Raw genomic sequence first — 26217 nt, forward strand, 5'->3', positions numbered from 1 at the left:
CCAATGCATGAAAGTGAAAAGTGAAAGTGAAGTCGCTCAGTTGTGTCCGACTCCTAGCGACCCCATGGACTGCAGCCTACCAGGCTCCTCCATCCATGGGATTTTCCAGGCAAGAGTACTGGAGTGGGGTGCCATTGCCTTCTCCGCACCACGGCATGACCATAGGCCTATTTACAGCAGTTCCTTTTACCCAGTACATCATGGCTGAGTATCAAGAAAAAAAAAAATGACAAGGCATTCCAAATACACAGTTGGAAAAGATACAGCAAGCATCAGAACTAGACAAGGCAGGGATGGTAGGATGATCAGACCTGGGATTGGAAACAACTATGATTAATATGCTAAGGGCGCAAGTGGACAAAACAGAAAGCACACAAGAACAGATGGGTAATGTGAGCAGAGAGGTGGAAATCCTGAAAGAACCGAGAAGAATCAAAACACTGTGACAGAAATGAAGAATGTCTTTTGATGTACTTATTGGCAGACCGGATGTGGCTGAGGAAAGAATCTCTGAGCCTGAGGACATAGCAGTGAAAACCTCAGAACCCACCCCACCCCCTCCAAACTTGAAAAGCAAAGAGAAGATGGAAAAAAGAAGAATAGAGTATCCAAGGACTGTGAGGAAACCACAGAGTGTAACATACCTATAATGGGAGCACCAGAAGGAGGGGGGAGAAACAGAAGAAATATTTGAAACAATAATGACTGAGCATTTCCCCAAATCTACAGCAGGAGCTAACCCGCAGATCCAAGAAGCTCAGAGAATACCAAGCAGGATAAATGCCACCCGAACAGCATCTTGGCAAGATCATTTTCAAACTACAGAAAATTAAAGATGAACAGAGCCAGAGAGGAAAAATTACCTTACCTATAGGAGGCTTCCCTGGTAGCTTAGCTGGTAAAGAACCCACCTGCAATGCAGGAGACCCTGGTTCAATTCCTGGGTTGGGAAGATCTGCTGGAGAAGGGATAGGCTACCCACTCCAGTATTCTTGAGCTTCCTGGGTGGCTCAGAGGGTAAAGAATCCGCCTGCAATGCGGGAGACCTGGGTTCGATCCCTGGATTGAGAACATCCCCTAGAGAAGGGCATGGCAACCCACTCCAGTATTCTTGCCTAGAGAATCCCATGGACAGAGGAGCCTGACAGGCTACAGTCCATAGGATTGCAAAGAGCTGGACACAACTGAAGCAACTTAGCACACATGCACACACACAGAGGAACAACGGACAGAAGAGTAAATAAGAACATTAGTTCGCCTACATCTCTACTAGCACTGAAATATAACCATACTTTTTCATCTCTGACAATCTGATAGTTAGAAAAAAAGTCTCACTGTAGATTTAAATGTTCTTTTATTTAACCAGGAGTGAAGCTGGAAAATAGAAAATAGACCTAATGAGCATGAAACTAAGCAAAAAGATTTCTGGGCAGAAGGCTGAATGCATGCTGGCTTTTCCCAGCTGTCTATAAGAAATGAGAACAGAGAGAGATTAACTCAAGAATGAGATTCTCAGCATTTGAATGAAAGAGAATTCCATGGACTGTATAGTCCATGGGGTCGCAGGAGTCAGACACGACTGAGCGACTCACACTTTAGAGAATACAAAAACCCAGGCAGTATTTGGGCTTCCCAGGGCGGCTCAGTGGTAAAGGATCTGCCTGCTAGTGCAGGAGGCACAGGAAACACGGATTCAGTCCCGGATTGGGAAGATTCCCTGGAGGAGAAAATGGCAACCCACTCCAGTATTCTTGTCTGGAGAATCCCATGGCTACACAGCCTGCCATGTAGCATGGCAGGCTACAGTTTGTGGGGTCACAAAGAGTCGGACACCACTGAGCATTGAGGCAGTACTTGCTAGACTCTGAATGAAACTGTTCCCCACCCCCAACATCTCCAGAAGGTGAAGTTCAGTTCAGTTGCTCAGTCATGTCCAACTCTTTGTGGCCCCGTGGACTGCAGCATGCAAGGCTTCCCTATCCATCACCAACTCCCGAAGCTTACTCAAACTCATGTATATAAAGTCAGTGATGCCATCCAACCATCTTATTCAGGACTGACTTCCTTTAGGATTGACTTGGTGGATCTCCTTGCAGTCCAAGGGACTCTCAAGAGTCTTCTCCAACACTACAGTTCTAAAGCATTCTTCGGTACTCAGCGTTCTTTATGGTTCAACTCTCACATCCATACACGACTACTGGAAAAACCATACCTTTGACTAGACAGACCTTTGTTGGCAAAGTAATATCTCTGCCTTTTAAAATGCTGTCTAGGTTGGTCATAGCGTTTCTGCCAAGGAGCAAGCGTCTTTTAATTTCATGGCTGCAGTCACCATCTGCAGTGATTCTGGAGCCCCAAAAACTAAAGTCTGTCACTGTTTCCCCATCTATTTGCCATGAAGTAATGGGATCGGATTCCATGATCTTAGTTTTCTGAATGTTGAGTTTTAAGCCAACTTTTTCACTCTCCTCTTCTACTTTCATCAAGAGTCTCTTTAGTCCAGAAGATGAAAGCTTCACATATTAAGACGTGGCCTCAGGGGACTTAGCTGGTGGTCCAGTGGTTAAGACTCACCCTTCAAATGCAGGGATAGTGGGGTCAATCCCTGGTTGAGGAATTAGTCACCAGACTCCTCTGTTTATGGGATTCTCCAGGCAAGAATACTAAAGTGGGTTTCCATTTCCTCCTCCAGGGGATCCTCCTGACCCAGGGATTGAACCCATTTCTCCTGCAACTCCTGGATTGGTAGGTGGATTCTTTTTACCACTGAGCCACCTGGCAAGCCCCTAACAGATGAATAAAGAATATATACAATGGAATACTACTCAGCCATAAAAAAAGAATAAAATAATGCCATTTCCAGCAACACGGATGGATTTAAAAGATTATCATACTAAGTGAAATAAGTCAGAAAGATAAAGAAAAATACCATATAATACCACTTATATTTAGAATCTAAAAAATGAACCTATCTATAAAACAGAAACGGACTCATGAACATAGAGATCCGACTCAGTTCACTTCAGTTCAGTTCAGTCGCTCAGTCATGTCCGACTCTTTGCACCCCATGAATCGCAGCACGCCAAAGAACAGACTGGTGGTTGCCAAAGGTGAGGGGGTTGAAGGAGGGGAGGAACAGGAAGTTGGGATTAACAGATGTAAGCTTTTATATATAGAATGGGTAAACAAACTATATTTAATATCCTATAACAAACCATAATGGAAAAGAATACATAAAAATATATGTATGTGTAACTGAACCACTTAACACAACAATCAACTATACTTCAATTAAAAAAAAAAAAAAGAGTTAAGCCAAGAATCACCTCTTTCAAGAATCCTTCTTGTTCCTTTCTAATCTGAAGTAGGTGCTCCTAACTCAATGTTCCTTCTGCCCTCTGAAGTGGGAGTGTTAGTCGCTCAGCTGGGTCCAACTTTGCGACCCCAAGGACTGGAGCCTGCCAGGCTCCTGTGTCCATGAGACTCTCCAGTCAAGAATACTGAAGTGGGTTGCCATGCCCTTCTCCAGGGCATCTTCCTGACCCAGGGACTGAACCTGGGTCTCTTGTATAGCGGGCAAATTCTTTACCTTCTGAGCCACTCACACAATACCCTCCCATCTAGCACTCACAAAACGTGGTGCTCTTACCTGCTTTTCCCACTAGAGTATAGGCTCCCTAAGAACAGAAAGTCTCTCATCTCTCTCTTTAAAAATATATGTGAAATAATAGAGATAATATAAGGCCCCAGGCCCTGGCACAGAGCTGCTAGACTGTTGGAATTTCCTGGGTGGCGGTAGCAGTGTCTTCTGATCTCATGAGGTGCCTCTGGGTGGGCTCCTGGATGGTCATAAAGAACAAGCCATGATCAGAAGCTTGAGATTTTCATCCCCCATCTGCAGTTCTCCAGATATGTGAAGGGGCAGGAAATGGAGTTAATTATCAGTCATAAGCCTTCAGGAGCAGAGACCTTCCCGGCTGGTGAACCTGGGAGAGGCTGGGAGCATGGACCCTGGAGAGGGTTTGGGAGCTCCATGTCTCAGCCCCTCACCCCTTGCCCCACACACCCCTTCCATCTGGGTGTTCATCTGTATCCTTTAGCACATCCTTTTACAATCAACTGGTAAGCAGTAAAAAGTGTTTCCTTTTCCTTTTTTTGGCCAAGTTGCATGGTATGCGGAATCTTACTTCTCCAACCAGGGATTGAACCCAGGCCCTCAGCATTGAAAGCATGGAGTGCTAACCAGTGGACCACCAAGAAATTCCCTAAAAAGTGTTTTCTTGAGGACTGTGAATTTAAATTAACCACTACAAGGAGGGGTTCTTGGGAAGAACCTCAAGTTTGTAGCTGGTTGGTCAGAGGCACAGGGGACAGCCTGGACTTAGGACTGTGTCCCCAGGGGGGAGGGTGCAAACTGGTGGGACCGGGCCCTCCACCTGTGGGATCTAATGCTGTCTCCAGGTGGACGATGTCAGAGTCAACGCAGGATCCCTGCTGGCACTGCAGACATGCTTGGTGTCAGAAGAGCTGGGGGGTTACAGTGGTTACAGTCAGGAGAACACAGCAGGAGAACTGGGTTTTTCCTACTCAGATAAACACTACTGGTGCTCACCAGTACTTCTGACCCCCTCCTGTGGACGTTCCAGGGGATGACCCATACACTCCCCCACATGAAGTAGGAAAGGTGGGCCCAAGCAGGCTGTTTGGAACAGGTGGAGCTCCCAGGGGGGAGCATGTGAGGGTGCTGTGCCTTCTCTTTGCTGACTTCCCCTCCCAGCCAGCCTGGCAGCCTCGTCAAGATGCTGCACTGGAAGGCGATGGGCCTCCGACAGCCGAGGCTAGAGGTCCCCTGAGGATAGAGACCCCCACCCGCCACGTGTAGTGCCAGGGAAAACAACTGTGCTGATTTAACCAAACAGAGCTGTGGGCTTGGTCTTTACCACTAAGAGGACCCCAGGTGGCAGTCTCATCACCCCATATCTAGGTCACAGAGGAACTCTTCTTTCTGGTGGCCATTTATGTATTAAATCACAAACTTTTTGAGTTATAGTGACTAATTCACTTCTCTGCAGAGTCAAAGCATGAAAGTCATGTTCAACAGTGAGAAAAAGTGTTTAAAAGATAAGCACATGAAGGATTTCCTCAGTGGTCCAGTGGTTAAGACTCTGTGCTTCCACTGCAAGGGGCTTAGGTTCGATCCCTGGTCAGGGAACTAAGGTCCCACGTGCCACGTGGTTCTGTCAAAAAATAAAAATATATAAAATAAAAGACACTAACAATTATTTTTTTTTTTTTTAGAAAAGGGAAAGTGGATGAGCTATAGATGTGTGTTTTCCTGTTCTCCCTAATCCTGGAATAGAAAGTAGTGCTCGTTTTCTGCAATACATGAAGACCCCGCCAAATGACACCCTGTTGGTCTAAAAATAGTAATGCGTTCCCGTCCCCAAAACGAGCAGTTTGTTTTCACCGGTAGAATCAAATCTGCACCGTTGTGATGTTTATGTTTAAAATCATCTAGTAGGGAAAAAAAATCATCTAGTAGTTAAGGACTTTCAGAAATATCTGACTAGCGATTGGGTTTAAACAAACATCGCAGCCAGATAACGGAGCTAGAAATATGCCATGGGTAGCATGGTTTTGGAGTCCTTCTATTTCGGGCTTTCCTTCCCCAGGGCTCCCATGGCTGGTGCCTGTTCAGTAGTGAACTTGCTGCACTGTGCTTGTGTGACTTATGTGTGCATTTGTGTCAATAGTGAAGGGCATGGAAGAGAGCTGTTCCTGTTTGTGCCCCTGAGGTCGCCAATGCTTTACTGCCCAATACTAGTAGATTTTTATAACAAGTACTTCTTGAATGGATGAGTGAATAATTCTGGTTCTTGGGGTAGTTCCAATCACACACTGCCAGGAAGAAGATCTCTGAAAGCTACAGTTCTCCCTACCTGCATGGTGAAGCTGATCGCAGCCCATCACCCTGTATTTACTAAGCTGTCTACTATGTGCTCCGCACTGCACTGCATGCAGGGAAAGGGTGGCAGGGGTCTAGCCTTAAGGAGACTAGAATTTGGGAATCAGAGCTGCAAAGTTTATCTTTAGGACAACTGGAACCAAAAAAGATAATGACAAGACTTGGCGAGGATGTGGAAAAACTGGAACCCTCATACACTGCTGGTGGGAATGTAAAATGGCACAGGCACTCTGGGAAACAGTCCGACAGTTACTCAAAATGCTCCACAAAGATCTACCACATCTCTCAGCAATGCAACTCCTAGGTAGATGACTACGAGAAATGAAAATATTTGTGCCCACAGACACTTATACACAAATATCCATAGCAGCGTTTTTCATAATACCCAAAAAGTAGAAGAAACCACCCAAATACCCATCACCTGGTGAATAAAGAAAATGTGGTATATCCATACAATGGAATATTATTCAGCAATTAAAAAATGAAGTATTAATTCATGCAACAACATGAAAACTGTGAAAACATTATACCAAATGAGAGAGTCACAAAGGGCCACACACTGTATAATCCCGTTTATATGAAATGGCCAGAAAAGGCGAGTCTAAAGAGAAAGAAAATGGATCAGTGGTTGTGAGTGGCTGGGAGGACAGGGGGTGTCAGCGGGTGACAGCTAAGGGATGCATGGTTTCAGTTTGGTGTGATGAAAACATTCTAAAATTGATTTTGGTCACAGCTATACAACTCTGTGAATATAATGAAAGCCATGGGACTGTACACTTTAAATGAGTGAATCGCAGGTACATGGATAGTATCTCAACAAAGCTGCTGAAAAAGTGGCAGATGAAATTTCTTCCATGGGATGGAAAGATACTGAGAAGCCCTCAGGATAAGAGGAAAATCCCTGCCCGAGAAGATTCTTCTGGGAAATCCGATGGAGAAAAGGGTTCAGACTCACTGCCTGAAGTTGATTACTGAATCCCATACCTTTAGCCATGGAAATCATGCAGCCCTTTTACAAAGATCTCTTGGATTTTTAAGAAGAGAAGTTCCATTTTCCACCTCCCCCACAATTCATATGAAAAATCCATAAGGAAAAGCGTCCCCATTTTGCTACCCCAGGAAGGCCAGATACTTGCAACTCTGCCTAAAGAGAATCTTTGGCACGTTTCAAACCCCACGGGTAAACCAACGGACTATTTCTCAGCCATGGAGATGTCAAACATTTAATAAGCACATCCTGCAAATCTCTTTGACATAGTCAGAGATTCTGCAGACTAGGACTTAATGGAAAGAGCAAAGCCACATTTTATAGGAAACTGTAAACATTTTACAGTTGCTCCAGGAGAAACAAGTGAGAGAGAGAGAGACCGCCAGCTGCCCACAAAGACCCATTCCCCCTTGGTCTGGGAGCTCACAGCTAGACTATGCTTCCCTGTTGCTGGCAGGTCAGGTACAGTCATGCGACTGAGTTCCAGTCACTGGCATAAGAGTATACGTGAACCCCCACTTTCTGCTGGCCCAGAGAGGAGCCTGGGGGTGCTCCCTCATGCTCTCCCTCCCCCAGGCTGGTTGGAGGCAGGTGTCAGATGAGACAGTAGAGGATGGCAGAGTCACATGATGAAAGGGGGCCAAACCCTGATTGACAAGGTGAAGGGAAGTCCCCTTACCATCCATCTGTATACCTGCCCAGGGCTGTCCCATCAATAAGGAAAAAACTTTATCATGTTGAACAGTTACACTGTAGGGTCTAGTCCTTATAGCAGTTTCAGTTCAGTTCAGTTCTGTCACTCAGTCGTGTCTGACTCTTTGTGACCCCATGAACCACAGCACACCAGGCCTCCCTGTCCCTCACCAACTGCCAGAGTCTACCCAAACCCATGTCCATTGAGTTAGTGATGCCATCCAACCATCTCATCCTGTGTCGTCCCCTTCTCCTGCCATCAATCTTTCCCAGCATCAGGGTTTTTTCCAATGAGTCAGCTCTTCGCATCAAGTGGCCAAAGTATTGGAGCTTCAGCTTCAACATCAGTCCTTCCAAAGAACACCCAGGACTGATCTCCTTTAGCATGGACTGGTTGGATCTCCTTGCAGTCCAAGGGACTCTCAAGAGTCTTCTCCAATACCACAGTTCAAAAGCATCAATTCTTCAGTGCTCAGCTTTCTTTATAGTCCAACTCGCATATCCATACACGACTACTGGAAAAACCGTAGCCTTGACTAGATGGACCTTTGTTGGCAAAGTAATGTCTCTGCTTTTTAATATGCTGTCTAGGTTAGTTATAACTTTCCTTCCAAGGAGTAAGCGTCTTTTAACTTCATGGCTGCAATCACCAACTGCAGTGATTTTGGAGCCCAGAAAAATAAAGTCAGCCACTGTTTCCCCATCTATTTGCCATGAAGTGATGGGACCAGATGCCATGATCTTAGTTTTCTGAATAGCCTGTCATAACTAACAGGTCTATTTTAAGAGCTTGATGTATGGTATGGAATGCCAAAGATAAACAACTCTTAAATTTTAAAAAATTTTCTTGGCCGTGCCGCATGGAAGTTGAGCCCCCTGCATTGGAAGGTGGAGTCTTAACACTGAACCACCAGGGAAGTCCCAAGAAACAATTTTAGATTTCAGAGGATTCCATCAGAGGGATCACTTACCCCCTCCCCATAATGACCATTAATAGTTTGATATTATAATTATTTTACAAAAAGTTCCCCTTTGATTTCCAATTTCCTGCATAGAAAATGGTAAGATTATAACTGATTTTAATCATTTCCATATTTTCATGCATTTTCTAAACTGTCTATAATAACCACAATGCCTTGACAACTAAAATATTATTAAGATACAACAAAGCTCAAGAATAAATAGATCAAAGAAGTGGAGTAGGCAGGCCAGTAACACTCATTACATACAAGAACTTGATATATGATGATTACATCATAAATCAGTAGTGAAATGAGTTGTGTTGGCTTTGCTAACATCTATCCATACCTAGAATAGCATCTGGCATATGATAGATGCTCAAGTAAATATCTGTTGAATGAATAAGCAAAAGAATGACAACAGGGACTTTCCTGGTGGTGCAGTGGTTAAGGCTCTGCACTTCCAATGCAGGGGGTATGGGTTCAATTCCTGGTGGGAGAACTAAGATCCCACAAGTCACTTGGCATGACCAGAACACCTTGAAATAAACATTTTTTTAAAAATCCAATTAAAAAGAATGACAGTAAAAGTCATTCACTTCATATCAGTGAAAGAAATAATTTCTTAAATAAGGACCCAAAAGTACACACTATAAGATAAAACTTGACTACATCTAAGTGAAATATTTTGTGGCAAAGTGATTATAAACAAAATTTTAAAACTACAGAAGGACGTGAGGAAGGAGGTGAGGTATTTATAAAACACATGATAAAGTAGTAATAGCAAGCTCTTTTCCTGCTTACATTCTATCTCCAGCATAGTATAGACAGGCAACATACTATCCTGGTTAGGACTGCAGGCCTTAGCTAGAGTCAGACCACCTGATTTTGAAACCTGCCTCCACTACTTCCCAGCTGTGTGACTTGGAATATATTACTTAACCTCTCTGTCCTTCGGTTTCCTTGCCTGCAAAAGATGAAGTTTTCAAAAGATGATGTTCCCAAAATTGTGAGGCTAAAACGAGTTAATATGTTAGTAGTTGACACAGAGAAATCACTCAGTCCAGGATAGCTATTATTATGATTATCCCGCTTTATTTTTCTTCATATAACTTCTAGAGAGCTAAGAATATAGTATTTATTTGTCTTCTTCTGACTAGAACATAAAATCTATAAGACAGCCTCTTCCATTGTATTCTTAGCACCTTAACAGTGTCTGAGGTATAAAATAAATATTTGCTGGATGAATGAGAAATCAATGTAAAAATCACTAGGAAGATAAAAGACCAAGAGAAGAATGGGCTGAGGATATGAATAAACGATTTGCAAAAGAGGAAATCCTAACAGTCAAAAAATTTATGAAAAGATGCTCAACCTCACCAGCAATGAGGAAACTGAAAATGAAACCACCTCAGATTCTACTTTTTCTCCTTGATTTGCCAAACATTTTCAAGTCTAATAATACCAGAAAAATGTGAGGTAAGGGAACACTTATATAATGCTGGTACAAGCATTTTGGCAATAAACTAGCACCCCCACCATAACTATCTTCAACATCATCATCACTATCATCCTCATCACTGCCACCATCAACATCACCACATCAACACCATCACCACAATCAACATCACCACCACCATTAACATCATTACCACCATCACCATAACCACTATCATCACCATCATCCTCACCACCACCACCACCACCATCACCCCATCAACACTATCACCACAATCAACATTATAGTCATTACCACCGCCATCACCATATCCACCACCACCACCAGCAACATCACCATAACCACCACCACTACAATCAACATCATAATCACCACCATCATACCACCATTCTCATCACCATCATGGTTGTCGGCATAACAGTTAACACTTCAGCGCACTCACGGGGCAAGCACCTTACATATCTACACTATGTGTAAACTATCACAACAACTGTGTGAGGTTAAGTCCTCTGACTATAGTTACTCCCAATTTACAGAAGAGGAAACCACAATATGCAGAAGTTAAATACCTTGCTGAACATCACAGCTAAACAGCAGCAGAGCCAAGGATTCAAATCAGTCACTCAGGCTCCAGGATCCAATTAATTACTATGCTATATCATCTCCTATTTATCCACTGCCCCCGGCTGAGTATCTGTTTAAGTATTTATTGGCAATCTCGAGGTCTTCTTTGGGGAATGACCTCTTCTTTTATGAACATTAAAAAAAAATTAACCAGGCAGTCTTTTATTGAATAGTAACAGATCTGTATGTGTTTGTGTATAGGTGTGTATGTGTATTCTGTTTGGGATCTCAAGTCACTTTACTGAGAGGGAAATGCACTACCCAGGAGAAAATATATATGAGGTGATTTGGCACAGTTTAAGAAAAATATAGGGGTAACCCAAGGAGCATCACAGTGCCCAGTTGATGGAAGAAAACTCACAGCCCCAGTTGCACGGGAGTCAAGCTGAGGTCAACTCAAACTCTCCAGAGTACTGGCCACAGGCTGTTCCCATACTCCATCAGAGCACCCATCTGATACAGGCTGATCACATGGCTGCCCCACTCAAGAACTGATTTTATCGACAGTTCAGGTTCTCTTAATAGAAGCGCCTTGAGTGAGTCTGGTTTTTTGTTTGTTTGTTTGTTTTTGCCCACACCATTCATTTTGTGGGATATTCCCCAATCAGAAATCGAACCCATGCCCCTGCATTGAGAGCACAGAGCCTTAATCACTGGACTGACAAGGAAGTCCTGAGTGAGTCTCTTTTCTCAGCAGCCAATCTGTGTGATTCCAGTCATGACTTCTTCATCTGCTTCCTCCCCAAGTGCGATGCACAGTCCAGAGCAAGAAGCCAACCTTGACGCTCTCAGCACCTGGCTTCATCACAGCACGACCTTCATCAGGATTTCAGCCACCTCATCAATTAGGGAGCTTCATCCCTAGCTCAGCAACTTCCTTCCCTGAGGTTCCTTAGAACCACATCATCTCTGGTCAAAGCAGAAAGTCACAGAGAAGACCTTGGAGCGCTCCAAGCTCAAAGCTACCCTAGAATTTTGTGACCAGTGAGGAGCAGAAACTGACAATGACCTTAATCATTATAAAGGTCAGCCAAGGAGACAGGCAGCGGTAGCTACTGAGGCTGGAGCATGAGGCAGTGGCCACAGTGGGACCAGCCAACAATCCCAATGTTTCCATGTCAGCAGTAGAGGGTGGCTGTCTCTGGCAGTGGCTCACCAATAAGCCCTGGGCAATCCTGGCCCAGCTAGAGTAGGACCCTGGATGATTCCCTTTCCTAGTTTCTGGTCTACAGTTTGTTAACCAATTCCCCCTTTTAGATATTGGGTTGTTCCCAAGTTTCTAGTTCTTTCAGCTTTTACCATAATCTAAATGTGGGAAAACAGGTTCTATCTCAGTAGCCTTCTTTTTTCATGATTATTTCATTATTATCCAACACATTTGAAGCTTGCTTCCCATAAAAATCCAATTCTTTCATGTTGAGGTTTGACAGAAAACAACAAAATTCTGTAAAGCAATTATCCTTCAATTAAAAAAATAAATCATTAAACAAACAAAAATCCAATTCTAATAAGGCTGTGGAAACATGCTCAGTCATGTCCGACTCTTGGCAACCCCATGGAGTGTAGCCTGCCAGGCTCTTCATGGGATTTCACAGGCAAGAAGACTGGCATGGGTTGCCATTTCCTCCTCCAGGGGAACTTCCCTACCCAGGGATCGAACTTGAGTCTCCTGCTAACTCATCATAAAATTTTATCAATATGCACTGGTCAGAAATAGTCCAGCATGAAGTTTAGTCTGTGAAGTAAGACTTGTCTTTGCAGATTATCCAAGATCAGAATGAAGGAGGAAATATTTTAAATGCTCCTAAAAACTGTTTGTATATCTTTAAGATCATTACACATAACTGAAAAACTAAATATAAACTGCTCAGATATTCCACAAATTTCTTAAAAGTGTATTTGCTTGCATTGCACTTAACACTGCTTCAAGATGAAATGGTGAGCAAAACAAGTAGAAAAATCAAGTTTTCCAAAAAGGATTGAGGGTGTTGGTAGAGCATAGCCTTCGAGATAGTCCAGATCAGTGAAAAATTAACCAATTTCCTACAGCCTTTCTCACTCATGCTCACAAATGTTTTTTTTTTTTTTTCCAATAAAAGAACTATTTTATTAAACATATGAACGTACTGATTTTGTACAACACACATTTCTTTCTCTCCTCTGCCCCAGGAAGCCAGCGCTCTAGAACCCCATGTTTATAAAAACACACTTTGGCAGCTACTATGACAAGGTGAAAAAAGTGCAATTCTGAAAGTGACAACACACAACCAAAGTGGGGAACAGAAAAGGCAGAGCGGAGTGGGCCCAGGGCTGCTCATCTTCTCTCAGGAGGAAACAATTTAAGAATAGAAACTCTTGAGCATTATTTAAGCAGTACTGCCCAACTCTCTTGGTAGCATCTCTGTTTCAATTCCATTTATCTTGATGTTGTAACTAACTAATCTGTTACTTCTTTAAGAAATTCTGCCCTGGTTTATATCCTTTTCAGTGACCCATATCCCTTTGAGCTTCAAAAACACAGAAGTCGCTCAGTCGTGTCTGACTCTTTGCGACCCCATGGATGGTAGCCCACCAGGCTCCTCGGTCCATGGGATTTTCCAGGCATGAATACTGGAGTGGGTTGCCGTTTCCTTCTCCCACAAATGTTTTTACGATAGAAGATCAGCCCATACACAGTTACACAGTAGCTCCCAATTCTATGACTTTTCTCATTTCCAGATCTTTCAGAGTGAAGGAAGATGATTAACAAGTCAAAAAAAATTTTTTTTCTGGCTGTGATTCATTTCAATATTTCATTACCACTGTTAAATTTAATAAGATTAATGTGCCAGCAAAGTTCACAATTTGATGTGCTTTTCAAATGATATCCCTATTTCTGAATTCTCTTGCTAGATTCAATTTTCATTTTTAATAATACTTCCTCTTTTGAATAATTCCAATGATGCTCATGGACCTAACCAATTCTCTCATTAAAGGAATGTTCTACGTATTGATGAAATCCTTATGGTTACAGCGTATAACAAAACATTAGGCTCCCCCTGCCCCGCCACACTCCCAGAAAAATCTGATGCAGAAGCAAGGGACAAGATGTACCTGGCAGGGAAGGAAAATCATCATCTCAGGCAGTTAAATATGTGAGGAGGGGCAAGAGGCTCCAACAGAAGGAAGGTAATAGCCAGATCTCATCTAGGTTGCAGGGATTCCAGGGACCGATGCCTCTGAAAGGCTAGGTAGAAACACTGGAACAGAGTTTCTGTTCTTGCTTGACCTCGAGTAGAAGAGCTGAGTGATGAGTCTGTGATATGAGACCAAGTGCAAAGGCCAGAAACGAGATGCAGAGAAAACATGATTTCAGGGGGCAGTCAAGGTTCAGAGGCTGAGTGGAGGCTGTGCAGGTGGCCTTCTTCCCCAGGAATCACAAAAGTGAACTTTGAGTTCTCAAACATAAAGGACAGGACCTCCCAGATCCAAAAGGGAGCCAGAGGTCATGGTCCACTTTGGGATGGTAGAAGAAAGAGACAATGACATTTTTTTAAAAAAAGCAAAAGCAGATGCAGACTAGTACACAGAGGATGGATAAAAAAACAACATCCTACCACACAGCACAGGGAACTATATTCAATGCCTTATGACAAACCAGAATGGAAAAGAATAAGAAAAATATACACATGTATAACTTTGTCATAGAGCAGGAATGAACACAACATTGTAAACCAACTATACTTCAATAAATGTTTTAAAAACAAAATTAAAAAATAAAAATGTAAAAAAGCACAGAAACACCCCAGAGCTCAGAAAACGTGTCTGAAAGAGAAGGAACAGCTGGCAATGCCTAGGATGACAGCTTAAAGGTGGGGACAAGTCAGGAGTCAGTCAGGACAGGTGTCTGTCTTTTGCCATTGTTTATACTGCCCCCGACCTCCGGGCTGTGAAAAACAGAAGGTTAATCCAAGGAGCTCTGGGGGCCTCACAGTACCTGAGGCAAAAGGTCTCTGGTTCTTAAACCTGAGGGATGGGACAGGGCTCAGGACAAAGTGCATACTTGCTAAATCCTACGAATTTGAGAGTCAAATTCTTCAATTTCCCAATCAAGACACTCATACCCAGAGAGATTAATTGACCTCTATTTCGACATCTGACTGAAGGGGAGTTTTTCAATTCCTGGTTTAATACTCATTTCCACACACCACACCGCCTGCCTAAAACTTGTTACTGGGAACAGCTTTTAAATTATTCATGAAGAAATATTTTGAAGAAGTGCTATACATCCAAGTATACTTGTTTCAGCGTTGTTTCATTAGCACAAATGATTGAAAACAGCCTCATGATCTAAGAACAGGGGACAGATTAAATGAGTAATGGGACATCCATGCAATGATGGTACACAGTCTTTCAAAAAATTAGGTTCAGGGTTTCTCTGGTGGGCTCAGTGATGAAGAAACCACCTGCCAAAGTAGGAGACACAGGTTCGATCCCTGATCCTGGAAGATCCCACATGCCTTGAAGCAGTTAAGCCCGTGTACCACAACTATTGAGCCTGTGCTCTAGAGCCCAAAAGCTGCAGCTACTGAGCCCATTCGCCCTAGAGCCTGTGCCCCACAGAAAGAGAAGCAAGCCACTGCAATGAGAAGCCAATGCACTGCAACTAGAGAGTCGCCCCCGCTCGCCCACAACTAGAGAAAAGCCAGTGCAGCAACAAAGATCTAGCACAGCCAAAAATAAAAATAACTAAAAAAATAAAAATTTTTTGGAAAAATGAGGTTGAGGGAATTCCCTCGCAGTTCAGTGGTTGGTTAGGATTCGACGATTTCACTCTCAAAGGCCCAGGTTTAATCCTCTGTTGGGGAGCTAAGATCAGTGCAGCCAAATAAACAAAAAATGAGATTGGTCTATGGGTTTTGATATATAATAGCCTTCCCTGATAGTTGGTAAAGAATCCATCTGCCTGCAACGCAGGAGAACCCGGCTTGATTCCTGGATCAGAAAGATCCCCTGGAGAAGGGAAAAGCTACCCACTCCAGTATTCTGACCTGCAGAATTCCAGGGACTGTATAGTCCATGAGGTCGCAAAGAGTTGGACACAACTGAGCAGCTTTCACTTTCACAAAAATATGTATATGGATTTCCAGGATACACTGTTAAGTGACAATTCAAGGTGCAGGAATGAAGGGGCATGCTGCCATTGGTGGTGAATGGCTATTCCACGTAAGCACGCTCGTGCACACATGCACACACCCCGCAGCCTTGTACGTGTGTAGGATGCCACCAAAAGGACACGTCAAAACTGGCATCAGGAGATGCTCACGGGGAGGGAAACTCAAGGTTGGCAGAATGAGAAGTCCTCTTCACAGGATACCCTTCTTGTGCTTTTTGAAGTTTGTACCATATGCTCATACTACTAATTATAAAAGACGAAGGTCCCTGCAAAGTCAAGGGTGACATGCAGAAGTCCTATTCGTTACAGTACAGGTCGAGCTGTGCGGGTCAAGCGGAAATAACAGCAGCACAGGACACAGACGCTCACGTCTCTCTCCAGGGAAAGTTGTAGCTTCCCTCAATGGGGAAGTTCCGCTCTCCTGCCTACGGTGTACCATGTGGCCCTGCGACAAGTCACCTACCTGTGAGCCAGAGCTTCCTTCCGGTAAAACAAGGGTCTGCCTGAGAAGATGGCTGAGAAGACGGGTGGGGGTGTGATGGGGGCAGAGGCACCGGGTGAAGATGCACTGGGTAAGGGCCACAGGGCCTTTGCCAGGGGCTGTCACCCTCAGTTACAATGACTGGGGAAAGTGCCATGAAAGAAAGGGTGATGGAGCTGGACTCTGAACCTGGAGAAGAGGCGGAAGTGGGAGAACTAAGAGACCACTCTCAGAGGGGCACTGCAGGAGGCTGCGACCTATTGCAGGTGGAGTGAATGGATGCCACTGAATCCCTCAGGTGAACAACGATGTCTGACATTGAATTTGAACTTGTTTTCTGCCTTAGGCTACAGTCAAACCTGATTCATTGGAAAGACCCTGATGCTGGGAAAGATTGAAGGCAGAAGAAGGGGACAACAGAAGACGAGATGGTTGGATGGCATCACCGATTCAATGGACCTAAGTTTGAGCAAGCTCCAGGAGATGGTGAAGGACAGGGAAACCTGGGGTGATGCAGTCCATGGGGTCGCAAAGAGTCTGACATGACTAAGCAGCTGAACAACAATAGTACTTAAGAATTTCAACTATCCAACTGTCAAACAAATTTTAATCAACCATGTTAAAAGAAACATTGGATTATCTGCATAACCCCTCCAAAGGAAATATTACAAAATCATCTCACACAAAAAAGCAATCAGAAACTAATCAGCCAAAATGTAAATAAAATTGTATTATAAAAATGTGTCAGACAGTTATAATTTAAAATATGATGTTTTTCTGGATATAATTATACTTGTAGTATTTCTAAGATTTTTTAATTTATAATCTGTTTTCTCTTCTCATTCCAATTAAATACCATCTTTGGTTTTCATTATGTGAGGGAAAAAAAAAAGTCTAGGGAGAAATGCTACAGGACCCAAAGCATTCAGAGCTAGTGATGAGGGAGACAGGGGCAATAAGGACGTGCTGGAGGACCATAAAAACCTCAGTAGCCATAAGACCCCCAGGAATATGTATGAGGTTGAGCCATTTTGTTAGATGTTAAAGAAAAGGGTGATCCTGGAAGATAAAATGATACAAAAACCCTTGGTTTTTAGAAAAATGAGGAGAAAAATCCCAGCAGCTTCTAGACTGAAAACAAGGCAAAACAAAGAAAATGAATATGGTTGCCTATAAAAGAAAGAGAAGCAGACAGGCAGAGAAACATCTGTTCCACTAAATGCTAAAGATAATAAAAAGATAATAAAATAATGTTTACGGAGCTTGAAGGAAAACGATTATCACAGAATTATGTTTGCATCCAGACTCTGGCTCATGCAAAAAAAAGCATCTTCAGACATATAGGAGGTTAGAAAATATATCATCTACACACTCTAATAAAAAAATTAAATGAGAAAATACTCAAAGAAGAAAGGAGAAGGTGCAGTTTATAAGAAATAGTGGTTAGCAATGAAAACAGTAAAGCTGTCAAGACGGTTTAAGACATTTTTTAAACTATGGATGTGAATATAACACAACAGTTAAGAAAAAAGCTTTAATATAATACAAGGGCAAAAAGAAAAGCCAGATGGAATTAAAATCCCAGATTATTTCAACAAAACCTAGGATATGTAAAGGAAGGAGAAATCCAAATATCCTATACCGTTTGTCTTGTTTGGTAGTAGAATATTTTAGACATTGGTTAAGTTTTTACATTGACAGAGAAATACAGGAAAAAAGCATCCTTGTTAGAAACTTAATAGTAATTCCCAGAAGAAGAAAAATAGGATATAAAGCTCCTCAACCATTAGAGGAGAAAAAAATAAAGGATGTATGGAAACTTGACATATTCTGTAAAACACAAGAAAAGAATGAGGAAGTATTCTGAATACCAAGAAGCCTTACAAAATTCAAAGGCAGGATATGATCTGAGCTGTTTAACACATTGGCCACGACCCACATGTGGCTATTAAATTCTATTAGTTTCAAATTAGAATGGAATAAAATTTAAAATTCAGTGCCTCAGTCACACTAGTCACATTTCAAGCGACCAGTGATCTCTGTATCACACATTTTCATAATAGCAGAACAGTCTAGCAGACAACACTCACAGCCAGTGCAAAATACAAGGTAATATGAGTCTATATAAAGTATGATCTTATTTATGTTAAATATACATTTACATACACATATAAATATATAAAGGGGTACCCAGGTGGCTCAGTGGTAAAGAATCCACCTGCCAATGCAGGAGACACAGGGTACTCGGATTCGATCCCTGGGTCACGAAGATCCCCTGGAGGAGGGCATGGCAACCCACTTCAGTATTCTTGCTTGGAGAGAATCCCATAGACAGAGGAGCCTGCTGGGTTACAGTACACAGGGTCACAAAGAGTCAGACATGACTGAGCACACATGCACATAAATATATAAACATTTATGTTTATATATGGTTGCGTCAGTTTATATATGATTGAGTTTATATATGATTATATATAATTGAGTTTCTATATGATTGAGTCAGTGAAAAATAAAAAATAACAAAAGCATCTATATAATGTATGATCTTACTTAGGTAAATATATGTGTGTGTATATATGTATATAAATATAAATAACAATAAATTACACGGTTAATAGTGGTATCTCTAAGAAGTAAGATGACTAAGGGACTTGCTTTCTCCATATATCTTACTGTTTGTATTTTCATTAAGCATATTACTCTTCCAAAAAGTAAAAGTCATTAATATATTTTCAACAGGAATAACCGTAGACCAACCAACCAATCTCTTTCTTGAACTTGGTTCCAAACCCTGGGTTAACCCAGTAACTGACTTTAACTTTTATATATCTACCATGTACACTTGGGTTAATAAATAATTTGAAGATAGCACAGCATGTGTCTAATATACTTAGAGACTTTCTTAGAGTTTGGCCAAGCCCTGCAAGAAGTTTGTTCTGAGCCCCAGAGTGATAGCATCCTTTCAGATGGAAACCTTTGATCATTTTAAATGTTATTTCCCAAATCAGGAGGTTGCTTGAGCAAAAGTTGTTAGCTCACCTTTCCATTTAGATTTACTGTATTAATGTATATGTGTGTTGAGTCTCTTTGATTGTGTCCAACTCTTTGCTACTCCACAGACTGCAGCCCACCAGGTTCCTCTGTACATGGGATTTTCCAGGCAAGAATACTAGAGTGGCTTGCCATGCCCTCTTCCAGGGGATCTTCCCGACCCTGGATCAAACCTTCGTCTCTCGTGTCTCCTGCATTGGCAGGTGGGTTCTTTACCACTAGCGCCATAGATAACAGATCACATTTCAGAAATAGCAGTTTTGAATTATCCCTTAAGTTTTCCATGATAAAAAATATATATTGAGAATTCTAGTAATTTTCTGCATCTTCCCACAGACCCTACAGTTTACTGAAGAAAAGATCAACAACAAAGTCAGAACTAATGACATGGTACACAGAGTAGCTTCCAATATTCTCCCCTTAAATTGGAGGTAAGAAAAGAGAGGTTACTGCTAAGTCACTTCAGTCGTGTGCGACTCTGTGCGACTCCATAGACGGCAGCCCACCAGACTTCCCTGTCCCTGGGATTCTCCAGGCAAGAACACTGGAGTGGGTCGCCATTTCCTCCTCCAATGCATGGAAGTGAAAAGTGAAAGTGAAGTCGCTCAGTCGTGTCCGACTCTAGCGACCCCATGGACTGCAGCCTACCAGGCTCCTCCATCCATGGGATTTTCTAGGCAAAAGTACTGGAGTGGGGTGCCATTGCAGGGTCTCTGATAAAAGAATTTCAAAGTTTTAAACTTTCCCAAATGCCAGATCTTTAATTTTTGTTAAGAAAAATAATATATTTAAAATGTCTGGGAATAACCCTCAAATACCAAAACTATTTCAGATCTACCCTAGGGGATAGTTCAGTCACTTATCTGCCAACAAAGACATCGTCATATATGCTTATTTTATTCCCTATGTAAATATTCTTGGTAACTATTCACCACAGTGAATAATGAGGGGAAAGTTCTCTGAGTGAAAAGGGGATGAGACACATCAATTTGTCCAGGAAATACGCACTTTGAAAGTCAGTGTTTGTAAAGCAAGGAGAGAGATTTGGTTCTGCTGCTAACTTAAATGCTAATTTAAAAGAATCCACCTGCGATGCAGGAGTCACGGGTTCGATCCCTGGTTTGGGGACATCCCCTGAAGGAAAAAATGGCAACCCACTCCAGTATTCTTGTCTGGAAAATCCCATGCACAGAGGAGCCTGGTGGGCTACAGTCCATTAAGTTGCACAGAGCTGGACAAGACTGAGCACACGTGCACACTTTTCTCCTGAGGCTCTAGTTTTAGTATGTGTAAGACAATAAGTAAATACATTATACTCAACAGTGGATGTAAATTAATTCTTTCAGGCCACAAGTGTACTATTTAGTGAATGACTGCTCTGTGTACTGACCCACACCTGGTAGCCTCCAAGTGATCATTCACCTTTAAAATATCCATTCCTTCAAAGCCTCATTATCTGTCACCTGATTTCAATTGGTGGAGCATGAAGAGGCCAGGTGTAGAAAAGAGGTGTCTTTCAAATTTTAACATTTATAAACTTGAGCTACTTAAGAAGAAAAAAAAATCTAGGTTTCCACTGAGCCATATCATCAGTATCCAAGCCAAATAAAACACAATTACTCCCCCATATTTGGCACATGCCATCTGAATTAAAATCCAAAAAAGTGGTCCAACTAGCACAGCCACTTGGATTTTTACTAATCTCCTTACATTTTAATAGACTACAATAAACCCATTACAACAATTTCTTCCTTCTAGAAGCTTAAATCATGTTATCTGTTCTTGGGGAAAATATTTCAGTCCATTGAGCAGCTCTAATTTTGAGTAACTGTGCTAACGTATAATTAATGTGCCGATGCACTAAACTGAAAACCTTGGAAGAAGGCATGGATATGCTTTCGGGTGTGAATGTGGGAACTGCAAGGTTCCTGGCGGCAGCTTCCCCATCACCTGCTACACAGGTGAGTAATTTTCTGTACCATGGGACATTCTTGACTATATAAGCAAAGAAGTACATAATCAAACCTTCAAAAGGATGAAGAACAACAAAGAGACATAATAGGGGAGAAGACAGACTGTCAAGGATCTTGCTAGAAAGACAGGTGCTAAAGTTTGGGGGGTAACTCGGCACATTTGCATCTGTGCCCATTTCTGGCACTAGTGCCATTGTTTCAATAACATATCTATATTTAGCTATCTATCATAGACGAATTTCTATCACTGCATAAACAGAACTGGAGCTCAGATGTCTGCAGAATTTCCTTTCCTCTCTTTTTAAAAAAATATTCAGACTAGAATTCTAACATTCTGTACTTGCAGCTGCCACTGAAAAATATTCATGCCAATGAAAGATATTTAGTCAGCTTTTCTCTTTCTTGATCTCTTTTAATATTTTATAACACTTTAAAACTCAAAGTTCCTGTCTTAAATAAATCTCCAAGCAGACGTTAAATAGAATGTAAATACTCCACACTTTAAATCATCAATCATTTAAAGAATCCTCTCCATGAACTGAATAAATAAGCCATCTGTGACTAAGGCCTCCCTATCATGTTTTTAAGCTGACCCACTTCTTCGCCAGTCACCATGGTTTGCAAAATCTCACTTCTAAAGGGATAAGTGCTGGGCGCCAGAGCATAGTTCGAATCCAACTGGGTAAAAGGCTAATTAATGTAAACACAAGTTGGGATTTAAAATGACCCCCCTATCTATAAAAACAGAACTTCAATACCCCCCTTCACCGAAGCAATCTTTTCCCCCCAAAAGAGAGTGAATTAAGTCTGCAGCGGGGGAGAATGGGAGCCAGTGAAAGGAAGAAGAAACCTAATCAGGTGTTAAAACGGGTGTCCTTGGACATCAAGCAGCAAACAGGATCTGGTCGGGTCGGCGGGAGCGACCCCCCAAGACTGAGTTGAAATTTGGGTCGGGACCGCTCCAGAGATGCGGACTCGCTCGGCGGGGGCGGATCTGTGCGACCCCAGAAACCCAGCCGGGACCCCCGGCGCCCCCTGCCCGGGTCCGCGCGGGGCAAGGCAGCCAGGGCAGCACAACTTTCCGCAGCTCCCCGGCCAGCGCCGCGGAAACCAGTAAGGGCAAATCTCAAACTGCTCCCCGCCATCGGAGGCTCGTTATCCCGGGGGTGGTGGCGGCTGGGGGAGGGGTGGGAGGGTCTGGGAGGACTTCGGAGGAGGATGACAAGAAGAGGAGAGAGAACCACTTCCCACCGGCCGGGCCGCCACAAAGGGAAGGGCGTTGCGTTCCCCTCGGTGCCACCAAGTCACACGCCGGCTGGGATGCGGACGCGCGAGGCCGGCGGGTGACAGCGGCGTGGCTGGTCCCGGCGCCCCTTCGCCCACCCGCGGCCTCGCCCCCGCCGCCCAGCTCCCCTCGCGAGCCGCACCCCCGGACCTCCAGCAGCCCCGGAGCCGCGCGAAAGCCACGCGGGGGCCCGCCCGCCCCGGAGCCGGCGTCCGCGCGGAGCCCGGGCGCGCCTACCCTTTGGCGTGCTCCGTCTCTTCCTCATTGTCCCCGTCGATCCCGCACGTGTCCTGGTCGTCCAGCTCCAAGCTCTGTTGGCTGGCCGCTGACTCGCTGTCCTCCGCCATCTCGGCGGCGCGGGCTGGGAGGCGGCGCTGGAGGGCGCGAGCGCGGGGGGCGGGCGCGGCGAAGGCGGCTGCGGGAGAAGCTCCCTCTAGCGCAACTCGCCGTCTCCTCCGGGCGCGCCCGCCCACTCTGCCCCGCCTCACCTTCGTTCCGCCCCGCCTCACCTCGTTCCGCCCCGCCTCGCCCCGCCCCGCCGCGCCGCGCCGCGCCCAGCCCCGCCCAGTCCAGCCTCGCCCCGCCCCACCCAGCCTCGCTCCGCCCCGCCCAGCCTCGCTCCGCCCCGCCCAGCCTCGCTCCGCCCAGCCCCTCTGTGCCGGGTTTGGGGGCGGTGCGCGCGCCCCGGCCGTCCGGGGTTGGGGGCGCGCGGGACAGCGGCACGCACTGTGCGCAGGGGCGTAGCCCTGGAACACGCCTCGGTCTTCTGAACGCCGCAACCCGCTGACCGCAAATCCTGAGTCTTCGTTTTTGGAAAATAGACAACGCGATTTTACATCTGTTCATATTAAGAAGAGCTTTCAACTCTGCAGGAAATTCCTACTCAGGGGTAGGCCGTGCTCAGACCACTGATTTCCAGAACCCAAACCCCATCCCTTGTGAAGGGATTTCATTTCATACGTCTTTGTAAAGATTGGTAAAGAAGTCTTTGGAATCTTTGTAAAGATTTGGAATCTTTGTAAAGATTTCATTTCATACGTCTCTGTCCAGTGTACTATAAAGTCAAAGTCTAAACAGTGCTTCCAGCCTTCCCACCTGTCCATTCCAACCGGACTCGTGGCCCTAAAACTCTTGACAGAGGACAGTGTAGAGCTGCCCCTTTTTTTGCTGGACCGCTTAGCCCACAACAGCCATCTTGGGGGAAATGGGGCTTGAAGAGTGTCAGGGGCGTCATTCTGGCGTCCTCAAGTGAAGGTTATGACCTAAACCTCCAAGCAGAAGTGGGTGGCCTTCTAGGCTGAAATGGTTCCGTGTCTCTCCCGGTGAAGGCAGGAGGGTAAGGAGGCACTCCATGGATTGCCAAAGAAAAGGCACATCAAGTCCAAAGTCTTGTTTGCTGTTGCACTCTGTACACCCGGTCCTTCCCTTTGTTCTCCGTTCATGGACAGAGTTCAGGGTCCCACTAGGTTATGGGAAGCCTGCATGGTTTTACAAAGGCAGTGGAAAGATAGTTATTAGAAATGCCCAGTGAGGGAAACGAGACTTTAAAAAGCTACCTGTAATTTTTGGTGTATGTCCTTTTTTTTTTTTTTTTGCAAAAGGTATTGAGAACATTTTGTGGCTTCTATTTTTTTCCCCACAAGCAAGACCATGCCCTTAAAATGATAGAAGTACCTAAAAACAAAAATTGTAGAGCGATTTCAAAGTTTACCAGACTTTTATGACTGCCTGAGGTTGAGCTTGCAAAGGTTCTGAAAGAAGTGGAAAATGGGGCCAAACCACGAAGGAAATATAGGCTTTCTTTCACAATTGCAACGATTTCTGAGACCAAAAGTCACATATGAGCTCTGGCTTCAAACTTTAGGCAAATATAGATCAGTGAATTTCCTTTGGTTCCTCCCTCTGGACATAAAAGTTGGATAATGGTAACCTGGTTGGGTAATCAGCAGACTCCTGACCAAGAGCAAATCAGATCAGTTGCTATAAACTACTGGAAGGGTTCTCTAAAAAAGAGAAATGCAAATCAAAACTACCTCACACCAGTCAGAAAGAAAACCTCTACAAACAATAAATGCTGGAGAGGGTATAGAGAAAAGGGAACCCTCTTGCACTGTTGATGGGAATGTAAATTGATGCAGCCATATGGACAAACGTATGTAGGTTCCTTATAAAGCTGAAAATAGAACTACCATATGACCCAGCAATCCTACTGCTGCTGCTAAGTCGCTGTAGTCGCGTCCAACCCTGTGCGACCCCATAGACCGCAGCCCACTAGGCTCCTCTGTCCCTGGGATTCTCCAGGCAAGAATACTGGAGTGGGTTGCCATTTCCTTCTCCAAGCAATCCCACTACTGGCCATTTATCCTGAGAAAACCATGATGGAAAGAAACATATTTACCCCAATATTCATTGCAGCCCTATTTACAATAGACAGGACATGGAAGCAACCTAAATGTTCATTAACAGATGACTGGATAAAGATGTCGTGCATATACACAATGGAATATTACTCAGCCATAAAAAGGAACAAGATTGGGTTATTTGTGGAGATGTAGATGGACCTAGAGTCTGTCAGAGTGAAGTAAGTCAGAAAGGCAGAAATATTGTATATTGATGCATATATGTGGAATCTAGAAAAATGGCACAGATGAACCTACTTGCAGGGCAGGAAAAGAGACATAGGTATAGAAAATGGACATGTGGACAGGGATGGGGAGGGGGGTTGAAATGGCAGATTAGGATTGATGTATATACCCCATGTGTAAAACAGTGGGAACCTGCGATGTAGCATAGGGAGCTCAGCTCGGTGCTCTGTGATGACCTAGAAGGATGGGGGAGGTGGGAGGAGGTCCAAGAAGGAGGGGATATACATACACATACAGCTAATTCACTTTGTTGTACAATAGAAACTAACAATGTTGTGAAACAATTATACTCCAATTAAAAAAAGACCAAGGGAAACTCAGCAGACACATATTTATCTGAATTCTCAAGAAATGTCTCCTAAGAACCTCTCAAAAAAGAGTAAGAAAACAAATAATTCTGGAGAAATAAAATGAGAGTATCAAAAACCAGTTGAACACTGGAAAGCAATGATAAATAGGGAATATGTGTTCCCCAGAATGCAAAGAAGTTGGCACAGGTGACTTTTCAGCAGTGGATGGAGGTATTACATAATACGAATGTGTGTCATCATTAATTATGTGAAGCAGGATAGAGTTTGCAGATGACCCTGGTGTTCTTAAACGCTATTGTTATGCATAGAAACAGTAGGATTTAACAGTATGTCTGGCATACTGCTGTCCATGGAGTCTCGAAGAGTCGGACCAACTGAGTGACTGAACAACAACAATGCATAGAAACTCACTATATTTCTAAAAATTATGTCTTCTTTTCCCTATTTTAATCGCAGAGTTTGGGGGATTGGAACCAGATGGTATCCTTAGAACCTCAGATCCAAGATTTCACTGGGGGAAGAGACTACTGCACAGTGGTTACTAGTGTGTTAAAAGAGGCTCTTGGAAATTTCCTATCCTACTTGACTCATCTCTTATTATAGATGTAAGATCATAGTTGTATAATTA

At 43.6% G+C, this 26217-nt stretch overlaps 1 protein-coding gene across 4 annotated transcripts in view; it reads right to left on the reverse strand.

Moving 5' to 3' along the window:
• The window catches only part of NMT2 (N-myristoyltransferase 2), a 60338-nt gene extending 37342 nt beyond the window's left edge, over nt 1-22996 (reverse strand). For 3 of the 4 annotated variants that reach the window (XM_010811100.3, XM_010811098.3, XM_059892396.1), the window contains exon 1: nt 22871-22996. In XM_010811100.3, the coding sequence (XP_010809402.1) occupies nt 22871-22980 (110 nt within the window). In that variant the 5' untranslated portion in view covers nt 22981-22996. 4 annotated transcript variants of the gene reach the window in all.
• Between the last annotated feature and the right edge of the window lie 3221 nt (nt 22997-26217).

Source organism: Bos taurus, chromosome 13 (genome assembly GCF_002263795.3).
Source record: "Bos taurus isolate L1 Dominette 01449 registration number 42190680 breed Hereford chromosome 13, ARS-UCD2.0, whole genome shotgun sequence".
Classification (NCBI taxonomy): domain Eukaryota; kingdom Metazoa; phylum Chordata; class Mammalia; order Artiodactyla; family Bovidae; genus Bos; species Bos taurus.